This window comes from Stigmatopora argus, chromosome 1 (assembly GCF_051989625.1).
Source record: "Stigmatopora argus isolate UIUO_Sarg chromosome 1, RoL_Sarg_1.0, whole genome shotgun sequence".
Taxonomy (NCBI): Eukaryota; Metazoa; Chordata; class Actinopteri; order Syngnathiformes; family Syngnathidae; genus Stigmatopora; species Stigmatopora argus.
Genome location: NC_135387.1, coordinates 25,617,424 through 25,635,117, shown reverse-complemented (window position 1 = coordinate 25,635,117; position 17,694 = coordinate 25,617,424). Strand labels below are relative to the sequence as shown.

The following is a 17,694-nucleotide window of genomic DNA, read 5'->3' as shown; positions in this document are numbered from 1 at the left end:
ATAGAGGGAACATTGGGTATCACTAACCTTCAGGGGTCTGGCATTAAAACAAGTAGCAAGGTGAACGATTACATTATAAAAAGTTTATCAAAATATTAATTTATTAGTTGGACAACAAATCAAAGTCAAATGACAAAAGTTGCAACATGTTGTAGGGAGGCAAGACTTTTGGTGGGTTTAAACTGGCATCATTATCGGAGATAAACAGGTATTAATTAGTTTAATATCACCAAACCAAGGGGCTTTACTAAACTGTAATTTCTCTTCAAATGTATTGTCTCAACTTAACCACTTGAGGCAAAAACACTCGCCTTGTGTCTTTTGAAACATCATTCTCTCTCATGTTGGGTCCATTTGTCCACATTTCCTCCCCACTTCCAACATGCCAAATAGTCCAAAGAGACTATTAAAGTTTGAGGGGGATGACAGGCCAGTACTTGGGTTGCTTCATGTCACAGTTTCTGTCAAAAGCCAGCTGCATGGCAGCCTCCATGGCCATAATCTTGGCCGTGTCCTCCCCGTACAACTTCTTCATCTCTGCTTTGCGCCTCTCACCTGGCCGCTCAGTTGGCGGAGCCACACTGGCGCGCAAGACCTTATTACGAAAGTCCTGATCGGCCGGGACGTAGCTGTCCTCTTGCTCAGCCTCTATTTGTTGCTGAATTCCTGCAGAGAAAGGAAGATCAGCAAAACAATTCAACAAGGTCAGGGAAAAGCACATACACTTACTTAGCTCCTCCCTGTGTTTCTCAGTTTGGGCAAAAAACTGTCGCAGCTCCTCGCTGATCTCCATGTTGCTGACGTCACATTCGATCTCGGAGTCCGAGCTGCTCTTTTCTTCTTCGCTGTCACTTTCGGACACATGCCAGTCTGCGTAGCGGTCATGGCTGCTAGGATGCCGCTGGTGCCAGTAGATGGGGCCGTAAGCGGCCTCTAAGGCCTTTTGGTAGGCTCGCCTGTGCCTCTGGTGCCAGGCCATCGCCTGCTGGTAGTGCTGCCAGTATCGACTGTACACTGGGCCACTAAACCAGGACATCTGAGCGCTTGGTTCTGCCTGCCAAGGAAACGCCATATGAGAATCATTTTCTTTTTTTTAACCAGCGTCAATAATGACGGTGTAAAATAAATTGAAATTTGACAGTGGGTGACAGCTTTAACAATTGATTTCGGAGACAAAACACTAAAAACAGAATTTAAATGATTTGTTCATCAAATTCTGATTTTTTTCCCCAGAAAAATGGCTTCAATAACATACAATCCTATTGCAAAAAAATAACTATCGTAATCGTATTAAAAAAATACACGGTTTCATTTGTTATATTGTTGTCCTTTTGTTCAACGCGTGTTAACAGCTTATGCCTATGTAGTGAATAAAGATATTTGAAAAAACGTCTCTGCGTATTACGCATGCGCGTCTAGAGTTCGTGTTACGGTAGACCGGAAAACAGACGTATGCGGTAGCCTGCCTGCAGGCGGACTATACATAGGATTTGTGGGTTACCATGCTTGGTCTTCAGTCCCGCACTTCACCCATACAAGACAGCACGATCTGAGAGGGGATTTAGTTGATTTAGATTCAGTTCAAGCAAACGAAAAATACAAAACGTAAACTTGGGAATAGTTGTACATAACAGCAATGTGGCATACATGTTAGCAACGGATGCTAACAAGAAAAACACAATCTGCTCTCGAACGCCAAACAAACCAATTCAACTCTTTGACGTCTAGTGTTATACGAAATGCCGAAAGTACGATTTAGTTGCGGAATACCTCGTGTTTTGTATAGCTGGTTCGATTCGGGTCCAGGTTTAGTGTTTGCTTGACGGCATATTCAATTACACTTAGAGGCTGAGCGAACATCACCATCATAGACATCACATATATAGAGAACTAGATGAGTAATGCGCGCTTTGAGCCAACTTAGACGGCCTTTGTAATATGTCGGCCATTTTGTGTCAGAGACATTCACTAAACAGCAAACGGAGCGTGTAATTTGAAAGTTAAAAATGCTCAAATTCCAACCGATTTTAAACTGGACTCACTGGATATTTGTGTGTTATATTTATGGCTATCATTCTTTTTTTTGCAGAAGCAAAACTGCTGTATTTTGTTTAACCGTGACTGCTAAAAATAAATGTCTAATTTCAGTTCTGTTATTACTCGTAAAAAAATAAACTCTGAAAAGAAAAAAAGAGCCTAAAATGGTTGCTCATTGCCATCCAATTTCAGGTTCAAATTCTATTATTTTATTCTCATCTGTTTTGCAACACAGTATTACAAAAACTAAATTGCTCCTAGGTATGGGTGTGCGTGTGGATGGTTGTCCATCTCCTTGTGCCCTGCAATCGTCCATCCGCCGATTCAGGGTGTCAGCTGGGATAGGCTCCAGTACCCCCCGCACCCCAAATGAGCATAAAGTGGTTCAGAAAATGAGATGGGATGAGTATTCAAAAAACTCATGATGAGAAAAGCTGCATAAAAGACAAAGGGACGCATTAAAATGGCTTGAACAATGTGAGACACGTTTGGCCAAAAAATGTGGATCATGCTTTTGCTTGAGGGCTTCAAGCCTTTTCACGTTTGTTCAGAAGCGTGTTAAATGAATACGGGAGTTCATACTGTAAAATGCAAAGTATTACATTTTCCTTTCCCTTGGCTATTCTTTTTTCCCATTTTTGCCATATCACATTAAAACATTGTACAACGAGTATCTGTTCTCCAACAGACAGAAAATGAAGCATATGTTCTCTTTATTTTATTGTATTTTTTTGCAGGGAAGGTTTCGGTGTATTTTTTTAAGCATTTATTTCATTTAGGTTTTAAACTGCATATTTTCATATTACTTATTTATCTTTTTACTGGGAAAATGAACTTTGTGGAGTAGCACCACCAATTTCGTTATACGCAGTTGTGTATAATGACAATAAAGGCTTTTGATTTGATTTCATGTAACCCTGTACAGTGTTACCTCGACATACGAGTGCCCCGACTTACGAGAAATTTGAGATAGGAGTAAAATTTTGAGCAAATATTTATCTTGAGATACAAGACAAATTTTGAGCAAATATTTATCTTGACATACGAGACAGATTTTGATATACAAGAACCACTGTCTCTCTCCCCACAACTCCCTCGTCTAATGTGTCTGCGAGCACTGGGCGGAACGTTGCATTTTTTTCAGTGTTTTTTTTTCCTGTTAGTCAGCGCGAATGGAGAGGCGATTGCTAATTCGAGAGGAGTATATACTACTTCTCGTTGGCAAGTGGTCGTGTGTTATCCTATTGTGAGGACATTTGTGTGCATCATTTTGGGAATATTTTGAACGGAATACAAAAGTAAACAACTCTCGATAGGTTGCATGTGAAAGTCAGGGTGGAGGCGGGGCAAATAGAGCCAACCCGGCTGGGAGAAGAAAGGTATAAAAATTTAAAACAAAACCAGAATTAAGTGTAGTGTAAGGTTAGATTAAATTTATTTTCCAGTGTCTGCATCGTAATCTAAGTTCATTTACATTCGTTTATGTTAGTTACGACCGCGTTGCCGTGCAAAAAGCCCCCCCCCACACACACACACACACTCTCTGTCCATCCGCCTCTCTCTCTCTCTCCCCCCTGCGAAATCCGTATAATTTTAGTACTATCAAACACATTTTAGTAATTTTAAACCACTAGTTATTTGTTACTTTGTTAATAGATGGCGAATTAGAAAAAAATAAAATGTTTTTCCAATCCAATATCCTGTTTTGGGTGTTTTTTCAGTGGGTTGGAACTAATTAATTTGTTTTCAGTACATTTCAATGGGAAACGTTCGTTTGAGTTCCAAGAAAATCGACATACGAGCTCAGTCCCGCCCGGAACGCATTAAGCTCGTATCTGGAGGTACCACTAATAGTGAAAGTGAAATTGAACAACAGTTCAATTTCACTTTCACTTCGTATCAACAGAATCGAAAGGAAAATAAGAGCAGTATTTGTCCCGAGATGTCGTACAGACTGCTTCTGATCACTTTGCTGCTTGAAGGTAAGTGCCATGCATAAATTCATTTCATGCATTAAGACATATATATATATATATATATATATATATATATATATATATATATATATATATATATATATATATATATATATATATATATATATATATATATATATATATATATATATATGTATATGTGTATATGTATATGTATATGTGTATATGTATATGTGTAACAAAGCCTTTTTCTCAAGACTATTTTTTTCCTCTTATTTTCTTCATACGAGCTGCGTTTTGTTTCAGCTGCCAGAACACAGATAACTGGTTTTGGGGATACAGTGATGGACTATGGGAATGATGCACACTACAATTGCGAGTTGCAGAACCAAAAAGGTAAAGCCCAAGACCATTTCACTTAATATACAGTAATACCTTGCAATATGATCTTAATGTATTCCGGGACTGAGCTCGTCTGTCAATTCACTCATATCTCAAATCAACCTTTTACATATAAAATAAGTAAATCCAAATTAATCCGTTCTCACCCTCTGAAAAAAACCCACAAATAGGATATTACAATGGAAAAACATGTTTTTACTTGTTCTATTTCATCACCTTTGCTCACAAAGTAACAAATAGAATTGCTCGGAATTTTCCTTGTTTTTCAAATGTCTCATATGTTGGCACATTCGTATGTCAATAATAGTATTTTTTTGCCTCATGCTAAAACACCAGCAATGCAAACATATAAGATTATAAGTAAATAGCAGAGTCAATTCAAGCCACAAATTGCAAATGTGACAGGAACACTGAGAAATGAGGATGTTTTTAGCATTTTATGAGACTGAAAGTAAACCAGATGACATTTACAAGTACAGACGCTCCCCTACTTACGAACATTCGACTTACGAACAACGGTACATACGAACATGTCTGCAAATTGCGTTTAAGTCGAAAAATGTTCGTAAGTCCAATTTTGTATTTCGCGCCTTTTTCAGAGTAGTACTTTTTTCCTCCGCTAATACCGACGCCTGGCGCTGTGAGAGCTCAGCTCACCCAGCATCTACCTTCTTCTTCGTTGCAATGCGGAAGTGCGTGAACGTATCTCCAGTGTGCAAAGAACCTTTTTCATTTGTATCATTAAATATCTCATGCATCCATTATTGAATATGGTTGGTAAAAAGCGAAAGGCTTCTATTGAGGGAGTTGCAAGGAAGAGGCAAGCCATTTCATTTGAAACGAGTGGCAATAATAACGAAGCTTGATGAGCGTTGCACGTGAATACAACTTGAATCGTTCGACCGTCAGTACCATTTATAAACAGAAAGATCGAGCAGCAGGACCCAAATATTGAACGTTGCACAAAGTTTGCAAATCAATTGAATGATGCCATACAGTGCTACCGCATCATTTATGATGAAAAAAAAGAAGAAAACTGTGCAATCGTCGTTAGATCGCTTCTTTCGGCCAGTTTCTAATACATAAATCTCTCTCTCTCTCTCTATACAGTACTGTACATATTCTCTCCATTTTATTAAATGTTTTTTTCATTACAAACCAATGCGTGTTACTTATACAAGCCTTAAACATACAAATGCACTTATATAAACCTTCAATATACTTATATAGGCCTTAAACAAATTATAATACAAAATATAGCACTGAATCAACTTACAAACAAATTCAACTTATGAACAATCGCTCGGAACCTAACTCGTTCGTAAGTAGGGGAGCGTCTATACACAACAATGGGTGTGTTTGATCAACAACATATTTCCTAATAAACTGTTGGCTTCACCTCAGGCGTGCAACAGATCACGTGGCAGAAACGCCTGCGAGACAATTCTGTTGAAAATGTAGCGTCCTACAGTATGAAATTTGGGCAAAGCATCAATGATCCTTACCAGCGGAAGGTGATTCTGTCTGAAACATCGCTCAGTTCAACGTCTCTCACCATAAAGAATGTCACGTGGGAAGACGAATATTGTTACATCTGCATCTTCAACATTTTCCCAGGAGAGTCAAAAAGAAAGCAGACTTGCCTCACCCTGCGAGGTAACACTAATTAGACAAGAAATACCTGACCTTTAGAATGCAACGTTTTACCGTTGCAATTCTCCACATTTTGCAGGAATATCGGAGGTGAAAACAAAAGTGCATTACAGTGAATTGGCAAATGGAAGCACTTTATTTGTGTTGAGCTGCTCCGCCACTGGGAAACCAGAACCCGCCATCCACTGGCAGTTCTTGCCCACTATCGCCAGTTTCAACCAGTTACCGATCACCACTTTAGCCAACGATGACCGCACGTTCACCAGCAGTCAGAATGTCACCTTGCATATTTCTGGAAGCTGGAACGGACACGCATACTGTGTGGCGCAAAGCGGAAATCAGAAAAGGCACTTCACACCGGTCAATTTGTACCGGGATGCTGGTTGGCCGGAGTCGGAAGAGACTGGTATGACCATTATGGCTGGAAAAATTAGACTTCCCGCATTGGTTTATTGCCTATTAAGTAAACTTTGTATTACCATTTTTACATTTTTTTTATCAATATACAGCCTGTCATTTTGACAAACTCAATACAGTAATCCCTCAAATATCGGAGTTAATGTAAACCAAACATGGCCGCGATAATTGAAAAATTGCGAAGTAGGGTCACCCCTATTATAACTTTTTTCCCCTTAATTTCTGAGTCCTAGTAGCAAAAGTGGCTTCCGCTTATGAGTTTTAGTGTGGATTTTCACATTTTTATGAACTTAAAAAAATCAATAATAATAATTATTATTAATATTTAATTATTAATTTATTATTATTTTTTGTATTACAAATATATATAAATATATATTTGTAATCCAAATAATAATAATAAATTAATAATGAAATAATAATAATAATAATTATTATTTTTTAAATAAAAAAATAACAAATATATATATATATATATATTTTTTTAAAATAATTATCCACAGGAAAAAAATTGCAAAGTAGTGAATTCGCGATAAGTGAAGACGGGATAATCGAGGGATTACTGGATAGTACAATTGCTGTATGAACTTCGACTCATGTCAACTTTAAAAGAAAAGTATACATGCTTTCGCTTGAGTAAGTTGATAAAATGATGATTAAGTGTGAGAAAAGAGAAAAAAAATACCGCTCTCCCATGAAACACGTGATACGACCGGACATTTTCTTGTTAATTCCACTAGGAAAAAACATACAACTAAATCAGTTAAAGGATTCACAAGAAAATGTTTGGTTTATGAAGATGTGCATTGACAATATAATTTTTAAAAGCCTATTATTTGGCACATCTGATTTTTTTTCCATGTTTAACTTAGAATACAATTTTAAACTGTTTTTCTGGGCAGAGAGAAGACAGTTTGGAAGCCCCCTTATTTGGGTTTGTGTTGCAATGGTTGTGCTGCTTGCTGTAGTTGCCGCCTTCGTATTCGTTTTCAGAACACCGAAGTGGTGAGTTTAGTATTACAAAATTTTAGGTGGTATCACGATGCAATCCTGAAACATTCCTAATACAACTATATACTTGAAGATTTTTTTCTTCAGTCTCACTTCTGATCTCCTCACATTCATGTATACTGAAATGCAGTGGCGGTCTGTGAATTTCCTAGCGACGCCTTCAGCTGTCGGAATCAATCCAACCCTCAAAAACTATTTTATGGCTATAAAACCTCTACTGCAGCTACAACTGCGACACATAAAAAATCATCAATAATAACCTCATACAATTGAAATATTATTTAGGAATATAGCCAAATATGATTCAGATATTTCTGAGGCCAGCAGAGAAGGCCTTGAAGGCCCTGACGGCACACCACTGCTGAAATGTATTTAACCCCCCCAAAAACTTGCAAAGAAGTGCAAAGGGTTTCTTTCTATTGATAAGGCTGCATTTTGGGATCAAATTCATGTCAGAAACAGATTTCAGGCTACATTTGATTTTCTTTCATTTATTTATTTTGTTAAATTTTCTCATACAAATTGGACACATTCGTTAACATTTATTTTCGCTTTCTGTTTTGTGCTATTAAAACCAAAACAAGAACTCCAAGGCTAATATGGTTATCAAATTTACTGTCCTTTGTTTGGATAATGACATGATTCCTGAATTCGGTTTGGTTTCTCTTCCTCACAGGGAGAGAAAAGGGAGACTACGTCGGCCTATTTCGTTTTGCCCTATTCCGAGGACTATTGACCTGACAGATCACCCAGTCCCGGGCTCCGAGGACTGTTGATCTGGGTTCGCAATGAAGATCTGTGAAGGACTCTTAAATTGCTTTGACTTGGATTCCGGAGCAGATGGCGATAATCGAATCGACTTCCGAAAATACTCGCATATTGTTTTAAAATAGTGTTGCTCGTTTCACCTAATATGGAATTTGTTTTGCTTGCTTGTGTAAATTCTTATGCAGTTGTTTTTGGTTTCCGACCTTTATTGTTGTTTTGAAGACCTGATATGCAATTGTTGTTGCAGTTGTTTTTTTACTTTAATTGTGTTATTCGGTTAGCTTATGCAATTGTTTTGAATAAGATAACCTTAATTGTTTTGATTCTAATGCAACTAAGTGGACTGAAGAGGATGTCTTTCTGGAGAATGATCCATGACGGGGACGAGTCAGGATTGATTCTCACTTGCAAGTTAACGCTGGATTATGTGCTCCGATGTCTTTCCTTTTATTAAAGTATATCTATTAATCAACCTATCATACATTTATTGGAATACAAGTGTTTAGCTTGTGTGCCTCACAGTTCTGGTGTTCTGGGTTCAAATCCAGGTTGGTTCACCTTTGTGCAGTTTGCATGTGCCATTGAACCGTTTTGATTAATATTTTAATTTTTTAAACAAATATATTGTATATGTTTTTTTGTGTTTCCTGAAAAAAATAATACAAATTAGCATTTAAGGAAACCTCATGCATAAATAAATGGCGATCTATAGTAAAGAGTCGTCCTACGAGATATCTAGTCTCGAATGTGATGATATATATATAAATGGATTACGAATATCAGCATTTATATTTTGGTGTTTTGGTGGCATCACGGTGGGGGACCTGGGTTCAAATCCAGGTCGGTCCACCTGTGTGGAGCTTACATGTTCTCCCCGGGGCTGCGTGGGTTTTCTCTGGGTACTCCGGTTTCCTCCCACATTCCAAAGACATGCATGGTAGGCTCATTGGACACTAAATTGCCCCTAAGTATGAGTGTGGGCGTGAATGATTGTTTGTCTCCTTGTGCCCTGCGATTGGCTGGCCACCGATTCAGGGTGTTCCCCGCCTCTGGCCCGAAGTCATCCAGGATAGGCTCCAGTACACCCCGCGACCCTAGTGAGGATTAAGCGGTTCAGAAAATGAGATAAGAGATGAGATTTCCTCATCTGAGTTTTCCTCTTTTTAAATCAAAAGCGTTGCATGGCCGACATCGCCCTCTAGCGTTTTTTTTTTTGCGTGGTAGCATTTTATTTCTTCTGTTCCGCCTTTTCGAGGGAAAACCTCGAGCAAAATGTTAGTCAGGTGTTAGTTTGGAGGAATCAGAGTCCGAACCTTTTTTTTTCAACGTTCGCAATATTTTTTGCTACAGTTCGACATGTTTGGATTTCCACTGCGTCTGACTCTCCTCCTGTGGTTCGGAGGAACATCCACCACGCGAGGTAAGTGGACGATTTGTGCATATTACTACATTAAACACTAATTTTGAGAGGTATTGAAAGGAGGGGAATAAGAATCGGACGACCACTCCCCGTTTCCAAAGCAAATGTGCTATTGAATAGTTAGTCAGGACATCATTCAATGTGTCAATCAAAATGGCAAATTGGTAATCATGATTTGTTTGGGCTAAACTGCAATATAACAGTGAAGTAAACAATAAACAGTACAATTTTTAAAATTATAATGGAAAATAAATCCATATTAGTATCCATTATATACTGTACCGTTTTTTATTTATAACCTTCGTGGCATCACAAATTTATGAAATTTAATAACCTTAGTAGCTATTAAAACAGTACAAACTAAACAGTTAAATGATGAATGGCATAAGCATGTTAAGAAGGGGGTTTGTGATTGTGGGTCTTTGCTTGTTTCTCCTAAATTTCCTGATGCGTCATGTGTTTTGACTATTTTTTTATGCACATTTTTGAGTCTGGTCTTTTATACAGGATTGTTGCAGAAACAATGTTTTTTGCCTATTTCCCACACCCTAAATTACATTTATTCCGTGGCGGTCCATGCATTTTCTCGTTGCGCCTTCAACGAGTAAAATCCACTTCTTAGCAGCATTTAATGATTAAATATAAATACTGGAGCTTTTCAGACATTACAACCGAGCCGGGGGGTGATTTTCCCGGGAAAAGACAGCGATGGACGTCAATGGCGAAACGGCAAAAATTGCACTAAAATGGGGTAAAATCCACTTCCTAGCAGCATTTAGTGATTAAATACAAACACTGGAGCTTAAATACAAACACTGGAGCTTTTCAGATATCAGAACCGGGCCCACAATTGAAATATTATTTAGGAATATAGCCATATTTTACTCACCAAAAATCCCTTTTAACTGTACACAATATCCATCCTCCTTTCTTTCTTCCTTCTTTTATATCGCCATCGAAGCTAATGCTGAAAGTCGAGCCTGTCCTGTCGTATTTCTGGCATAGTCCGTCTTGAAAATGGCTTTAAATCAACACAACAATAAATTTGCTTGTGACTAGCTAGCTCCAGATACAGGTTGGTAGCTCTGGCTAATCATTAGCCATTCATAGTTGGTGAAAGCGATGACGTATCCCTACGCCTGCGACAATGCATTGTGGTGTTGCCAACTCGAAATCTGATTGGTTAAAGCAACAGTCTTATTGACGCTTGTTTAAAGCGGCAGAGCCCGCAGAACTGATTGTGAAGGCCTTGAGGCAGATATCTGACCCTGGCAACAAATAATGCCTGAAATGTGATTGGTTAAATGCTTCAACATGAAAACACACATCTGGAAGCAGTGCAACCAGGGGGGAAAGCAATGAAAGAAAGCTAACAGACAATTTGGAATTATTTAATAAGTATTCATAGACAAAATATAATATATGATTCAGATATTTCTTAGGCCAGCAGAGAAGGCCTCGAAGGCTCTGACGGCCCGCCACTGCATTTATTGTATTGTTTTTTATCTTTTTATTTTTACTAGAAAACATATGTTCTCAACAATGTTTTTTCCAGGCACATTGAGGTTGTCATTGATCACAAGGATTATTTAATGAGCAATGAGAATGTCACTTTCAGTGTGTCCTTTCAGGTGAGGTCGTATCGTTTTCCAAGGTCAGTGGCGAGGAGGGACAACCTCTCATTTCGAGCTGCAATGTCACGATGGAAATGGGCAGTAGCGTACATCAAGTGCGCTGGCTCGACAGACGCAACAAGATTCTGCTGGCATATCAACACAGGACATCGATTCACGTCAGCCATAAAGCGCCGAACGTAGAGCTCGTCTCTTGGCAAAAAGACTCCAGCAATATCGCCATCACCAGGGTACGGCCTGAAGATGAGGGCTGCTACCGCTGCGTATTTGACATCTTTCCAACTGGCTCGCAAGAAGGCAGCACATGCATCAGCGTGACCAGTGAGTTCCGTTTTTGGCAGATTTCTTGAAAGATCAAAAAAGCACTGCCACGGAGAAATTTGAACCGAGAGGTATTGACAAGGCGGCCCGGTGGATGAGTGTTTAGCGCGCCTGCCTCACAGTTCTGCGGTAGAGGGTTCCATCCCAGTTGGGTCCTCACCGTGTGGAATTTGCATGTTCTCCCCGGGCTTGTGTGGGTTTTCTCTGGGTACTCCAGTTTCCACCTACGTCCCAAAAACATGCAGGGTAGGCTAGTTGAGCACTCTAAATTGTCCGTAGGTGAGTGTGTGAGCATGAATGGTTGTCCGTTTTCTTGTGGCGTGCCATTGGGTGGCCATCAAAGGGTGTCAGACTCGGGTTGGTTCGCGGGCCGCTTTAGCGTCAACTTGATTTCACATGGGCCGGACCATTTTAGATATAATATTTATATATTTTTTTAATAAATTGATTAAAAGAACATAAGAATATTCAGTTTTTTATTGATCTAAAACAATGTTTATTTTAGCCTTTTTTATATATATTTATAGATTTTACAAAATGATTTTTGAACTAAAAACACAGAAAAAAAATGATTAAAAAATTACAATTATTGATTTAAAAGGGGGACAATCAGGAAATTTAATATACATCTATACTCTTCATTTTAATTTGATCCTAAAACAGAAAGTCGGCACTCAAGATTTACTTTCCCGGGCCACACAAAATGATGCGGCGGGCCAGATTTGGCCCCCGGGCCGCCACTTTGACACGTGTGATTTAGGGTGTCTCCTGCCTGGTGCCCGTAGTTGGCTGGGATAAGAGCTCCGGTACCCCCCGCAACACTTGTGAGGATAAGTGGTTCAGAAAATAAATGAACGGTAGCGACAATCACAGCAGCAGATTGAGAGAATCTCACTATGGCCTAACTGATAACATATTTAGTGTCACAATATTAGTTGAATTAATTCAACAACAGCCGTGTTATTGTCCAAAAATGAAGTATCATTACTAATGTTAAAATAAAGAACTGGAGTACTAACTGAGCAATATCATCCAAGTTGGCATTATGGGTACTCTTTGTGTGATCTGGACAAGGAAGTGTTTGTTCCACTTCCTACTCCCCAAATTCCCCTGACAGGAAAAGATTTGTCTGAAGAACAGCAGCGGGTTAAGCCCACCCACTCAGAAGCTTTGCTACTAGGCAGGATGCTTAGTTAGGTGGATGCCCTCCTCCTTGTTAAACTGGTACCTGAGGCAACATCACTTTAGTGTACATAAATATTTTATTGCACGGTTTGGTCCCGGAAGATGTGAGGGAAAATAATTGGGTTGATACACTTAGTAGCTTTGTTTTGTTTCAGCCAGGGTGCATCAAGATGGCAACAAGGTGGCCGTGAGGGGCGAGCCAGCTACCTTGTCTTGTTGGTACAGCCTGCCCGAGCGTGTTCTCCAGGTTCTGTGGAAAAAGAAGGCTGAACGGGGCGACAGCATCACCGTGGCGTCTTACTCCCAAAGTCACTACAACGTAGACGCAGCGTTGTGGAGTCGTCTGAGCCTGAGTAAAACCCTTGGCGACACACGACTGTCGTTCCAGGCGGTGACTGTGCAAGATGACACGTGCTACATCTGCGAGTTCCACACTTTCCCAGACGGGAGAAGGAGTGCAACTGCTTGCCTCTCCGTTTATGGTAAGTTTCAGTGCTTAATCTCAACCCTGTTCTATAAAATGACATTTTTCGTGGTAAAACTGTAAAAAAAAATCACCAAATTATAAGAGATGACCCGGTGGAAAGTGGTTAGTGCGTTGGCCTCACAGTTCTGGGGTTGAGCGTTGGATCCCAGGTTGGCAAATTTCTTGAAAGTTCGAAAAAGCACTGGCGCGAAGAGATTTGAACCAAGAGGTATTGACAAGGAAGCCCGGTGAATGAGTGTTTAGCGTGCCGGCCTCACAGTTCTGGGGTAGAGGGTTCCATCCCAGTTGGGTCCTCACTGTGTGGTGTTTGCATGTTCTCCCCGGACTTGCGTGGGTTTTCGCCAGGTACCCCGGTTTCCTCCCACATCCCCAAAACATGCAGTGTAGACTGGTTGAACACTAAATTGCCCCCAGCTATATGTTTGGTTGTCCGTCTCCTTTTGCCCTGTGATTGGCTGACCACCGATTCCTGTAGAAAGGCCATTGTTATTGTGGCCCTGATGCAGCTGCAGAGGAAATGTCCATTTTGATTTGAGCCACACGGGTACCCTAACAGTGTTAACTTTCTTGGCAAATAGAATAATAAAAAGTGTATGATTGAGGAAGGTCGGGACCTTTTATTGTTCATTCATGGCTAAATGTATTTCATTTTAGACTTTATTGTTTTCTTTTTGATTCTCATTTGTTTGTTTTCATCTCCAATGCATTTCAGAAAAATTTAAAAACCCTTTTAAAGAGGAAATCCATTTTGGCTATTGGCCTTGACTTTTCTATCCACCTGTGCACCAAATTTCGAGTAAATGAGGTCCATGAAAGTGCGTTTTGTGTAAAGAATCTGAGTTACTTTACACTTACGCCAAAAGATTTAAGAATAAAAATCCAGGCATTTTAGGCAATTTAGCTACTTGAGGTGCACAAACACTTTTTGACTGTGCGCCCGGGCCATTTTTTTGGTAGGGAACACCCCTTTTATCTCTCAGGAAGGGGAAACAAGTGTATAAATAAGATTTAATCCGCTCTGACCTGCTCAGTTTCCATGCCAATTATAATTTTCCCCCCCACCCAATGTCAATGGTTGTGATATTGCAAAGAATATGCTCTATAAAATGGCTACATATGTTTATTTTTGTGCATTTCCATACCTGTCAACCTCTGCCGATAACTGCCCTTATAAATGATTATGATTCCCCTTACAAACCCCCCAAAAACCTTACAAACACCGTACGAGGTACGGTGTTTGTAAGGTTTTTGGGGGGTTTGTAAGGGGAATCATAATCATTTATAAGGGCAGTTATCGGCAGAGGTTGACAGGTATGCATTTCCCACTTTTGCCCTCTAGTTTTACCCGAAGTGAAGGTGGCCCACGTGACCTTGTCGTCAGGTGTCACCGAGGCCAACTGCTCCAGCCAATCTCGACCCGCAGCAGAGATCACGTGGAGAATTGGCGCCAACAACCAAAGTCTCAACACGTCACTCGTTACCCTCTATTCTGAGAGTGAGAGGATAACAACAGTGACAAACACTCTGTTACTGACGCCGGGGCTGTTCAGCGAGCGGACGGTCCAGTGCGTTGTACACCACCAGGGACTGGAAAATCCCCTTTTTGTGTCTCTCAACGGCCCACTCGGTGAGATTTACCGAGCCTTCCTGAGAGTTGGTTGTATAATTGTTCGGAGCAATTCATTTGTTTATTTAAAATCTGAGTTTGAGTTTGATTTATTTAATAAGCAATAGCACATATTAATGAACATATATATATATACATATATATATATACACATATATATACATATATATACATATATATACATATATATATATATATATATATATATATATATATATATATATATATATACACACACATATATACATATATATATACACACATATATATATACATATACACACACACATATATGTATGTGTATATATATGTATATGTATATATGTGTGTATATATATATATAAAAATATATATGTATAGATTTATATATGTATGTATATATATATGCATGTATATATATACACATACATACATACATACATACATACATACATACATACATACATACATACATACATACATACATACATACATACATACATACATACATACATACATACATACATACATACATACATACATACATACATACAAACATACAGGTCACCTCCACCTATGTGGAGTTTACATGTTCTCCCCGGGCCTGCGTGGGTTTTCTCCGGGTACTCCGGTTTCCTCCCACATTCCAAAGACATGCATGGTAGGCTGATTGTACACTCTAAATTGCCCCAAGTTAGATATACAGAAATATGCTTATCATAATACTTGTTGATGGGATGTGTTCATTCAGGAAACCATTTTTATTTTGGGGAGTAAAAATGGGTTGTGTTTATTTTCGGCAGTGAGCCCAGTCAAGGTCATCGCCATCTTGCTGTGCAGCGTGGTGGCATTCCTGATCGCCGTGTGGTTGTGTGTGTATCTCCGCGGCAAGTTCTTCGCTTAGAAAATGGCTGCAAAAGGACATCTCCCAGGTCTCAAGCTACTTTTCACCTGGAGGTGAACCCGTTGGCACGTAACAGTGTCATCACCCACGTTTTTGTTAACGCCTTTATTATCTGGAAAAAGTGACGTTACCTCAGAACCAATTCCCCTTCATCTTAATTATTTTGCCCTCTAAAGCAGAACTTTACCATGACAGTATTTAGACCGATATGCAAATGTATTATTCAAGTTTTATTCAACTTTTGTGTTTTTTTTCCATCAGAATTTTATTTTATTGCTCTGCCAACTTTATATTTAATACATTGTTTATTGTTTATTTTTTTTGCTCAGCTGAAAGGGCTAGGTGAGGAAGAGATTTGACTGGCTCATATTGAGAGTAGCTTATTTTTAAAGGCATATATTCATATATGAATCTATTTTTTTATTGCATGAGTATTTTGATTACAATAGATTAGACTTAAAAAAAATCAATTAAAAAGTGAAAAAGCATCAAGATAGTGACAGTGCCAGAAATATTTTCTAGATTTGGTTATATCCTAGTCTTTCTAGTAAGACAATTCTGTCTAATTTATTCATTTATCATCCAAATTACTAACTTCGAGAAGTTCGGCAGCCAATCAGAACAGACGTTACTCCACCTTTAATGGTCCTACTTATCTGTAATACTTTGTAACTGTATCGAACTGTATTGGATTGGTTGATTTATTCTCTATTGCACTCGAAAAAACAAATAGTGGAGAAACATCATTGCGTCAATCTTTTTTTTGTCCAGTTATCGTCTTTTTGTACTGCTGAAAAGAAAAGCAAGTGGTAGTTGTTTACACCCTGAAGAAAAGAGCTGGTTTCCTCTGTGGGGGAGGAAGACAGTCAGGAGTCCCAAAAATACCTCACTAACTCACACAACAAAGCACACACCCAAACCGACACCAAAACTATACAATCATGTGGTTTTGACCTTCTTTTTCCTACTTTTGAAATTTTACTAGCGACTCAAGGCTGAAATAACAAAACGGGCTGCACCAAATGAGTGAACCTTTTTTAATGGCGGCTCTTCGAGCCAGCATTATGTGCTGGTTAAGGACCACATCCTGCCCAACAAATACAGTCAGCAATTATTATGACTTGAACTCAGGTTGAATTACTCATCCACTAATTTGTTTTTGTGCTGCACTGGCTGCTATTTGGAATTCTGTCCGTCTAATTTAAAGCACAAGTGCCGCACGACACCCACAAAAAAGCTCTTAAGATTGATGACGCGCACTCCACCAGGTTTTACCAGTGGCGGTCCGTGCATTTTCTCGTAGCGCCTTCAACGGGTAAAATCCACTTCCTAGCAGCATTTATTGATTAAATACAAATACTGGAGCTTTTCAGACATTACAACCGGGCCAGGGGGTGATTTTCCCGGGAAAAGATAGCGATGGACATCAATGGTGAAACGGCAAAAAATGTACTAAAATGGGGTAAAATCCACTTCCTAGCAGCATTTAGTGATTAAATACAAACACTGGAGCTTTTCAGATATCAGAACCGGGCCCACAATTGAAATATTATTTAGGAATATAGCCATATTTTACTCACCAAAAATCCTTTTTAACTGTACACAATATCCATCCTCCTTTCTTTCGTCCTTCTTTTCTATCACCATCGAAGCTAATGCTGAAAGTCAAGCCTGTCCAGTTGAATTTCTGGCATAGTCCGTCTTGAAAATGGCTTTCAATCTACACAACAATATATTTGCTTTTGCAGCTCGCTACAGATACAGTTTGGTAGCTCTGGCTAATCACTAGCCAATCATAGGTTGGTGAAAGCAATGATGTATCCCTACGCCTGCGACAAGGCATTGTGGTGTTGCCAACTCGAAATCTGATTGGTTAAAGCAACAGTCTTATCGACGCTTGTTTAATGCAGCA

At 39.2% G+C, this 17,694-nt stretch overlaps 3 protein-coding genes across 6 annotated transcripts; 2 read left to right on the top strand and 1 right to left on the bottom strand.

Moving 5' to 3' along the window:
- Window positions 1-68: 68 nt before the first annotated feature.
- Window positions 69-1,922, bottom strand: gemin8 (gem (nuclear organelle) associated protein 8). Of its 2 annotated transcripts, XM_077596093.1 has the most exons (4): window positions 1,771-1,922; window positions 1,502-1,549; window positions 730-1,054; window positions 69-666 (listed from the first exon to the last, which is right to left on the bottom strand). In XM_077596093.1, the coding sequence occupies exons 2-4, from the start codon at window positions 1,502-1,504 to the stop codon at window positions 407-409; spliced, it is 588 nt and encodes a 195-aa protein (XP_077452219.1). In that variant the 5' UTR covers window positions 1,505-1,549; window positions 1,771-1,922; the 3' UTR covers window positions 69-406. The 2 variants fall into 2 exon arrangements, with proteins under 2 accessions (XP_077452219.1, XP_077452209.1); XM_077596083.1 differs by lacking the exon at window positions 1,502-1,549 and having other exon boundaries at window positions 1,771-1,905.
- Window positions 1,923-3,189: 1,267 nt separating this feature from the next.
- Window positions 3,190-8,697, top strand: LOC144087183 (uncharacterized). Its single transcript, XM_077617548.1, has 6 exons — window positions 3,190-4,019; window positions 4,281-4,370; window positions 5,781-6,032; window positions 6,109-6,435; window positions 7,349-7,451; window positions 8,134-8,697. Exons 1-6 carry the CDS (start codon window positions 3,797-3,799, stop codon window positions 8,231-8,233), a joined length of 1,095 nt encoding a protein of 364 aa, XP_077473674.1. The 5' UTR covers window positions 3,190-3,796; the 3' UTR covers window positions 8,234-8,697.
- A 660-nt stretch (window positions 8,698-9,357) lies between these two features.
- LOC144083921 (OX-2 membrane glycoprotein-like) lies at window positions 9,358-16,528 on the top strand. Of its 3 annotated transcripts, XM_077612128.1 has the most exons (6): window positions 9,358-9,645; window positions 11,277-11,600; window positions 12,941-13,104; window positions 13,174-13,267; window positions 14,612-14,899; window positions 15,682-16,528. In XM_077612128.1, exons 1-6 carry the CDS (start codon window positions 9,582-9,584, stop codon window positions 15,780-15,782), a joined length of 1,035 nt encoding a protein of 344 aa, XP_077468254.1. In that variant the 5' UTR covers window positions 9,358-9,581; the 3' UTR covers window positions 15,783-16,528. The 3 variants fall into 3 exon arrangements, with proteins under 3 accessions (XP_077468254.1, XP_077468245.1, XP_077468263.1); XM_077612119.1 differs by having other exon boundaries at window positions 9,361-9,645; window positions 12,941-13,267; XM_077612137.1 differs by having other exon boundaries at window positions 9,486-9,645; window positions 11,264-11,600; window positions 12,941-13,267.
- The last annotated feature ends 1,166 nt before the right edge of the window (window positions 16,529-17,694 follow it).

Coding starts and splice junctions, on each gene's coding strand:
- gemin8 (XM_077596083.1), bottom strand. CDS start 1,875: ATGTCTATGATGGTGATGTTCGCTCAGCCTCTAAGTGTAATTGAATAT. Junction 1,055..1,770: donor CCAGCTATACAAAACACGAG/GTATTCCGCAAC, acceptor TTTCCTTGGCAG/GCAGAACCAAGCGCTCAGAT. Junction 667..729: donor GAAACACAGGGAGGAGCTAA/GTAAGTGTATGT, acceptor CTTTCTCTGCAG/GAATTCAGCAACAAATAGAG.
- LOC144087183 (XM_077617548.1), top strand. CDS start 3,797: ATGGGAAACGTTCGTTTGAGTTCCAAGAAAATCGACATACGAGCTCAG. Junction 4,020..4,280: donor GATCACTTTGCTGCTTGAAG/GTAAGTGCCATG, acceptor GTTTTGTTTCAG/CTGCCAGAACACAGATAACT. Junction 6,436..7,348: donor GCCGGAGTCGGAAGAGACTG/GTATGACCATTA, acceptor TTTTCTGGGCAG/AGAGAAGACAGTTTGGAAGC.
- LOC144083921 (XM_077612119.1), top strand. CDS start 9,582: ATGTTTGGATTTCCACTGCGTCTGACTCTCCTCCTGTGGTTCGGAGGA. Junction 9,646..11,276: donor AGGAACATCCACCACGCGAG/GTAAGTGGACGA, acceptor GTGTCCTTTCAG/GTGAGGTCGTATCGTTTTCC. Junction 11,601..12,940: donor CACATGCATCAGCGTGACCA/GTGAGTTCCGTT, acceptor GTTTTGTTTCAG/CCAGGGTGCATCAAGATGGC.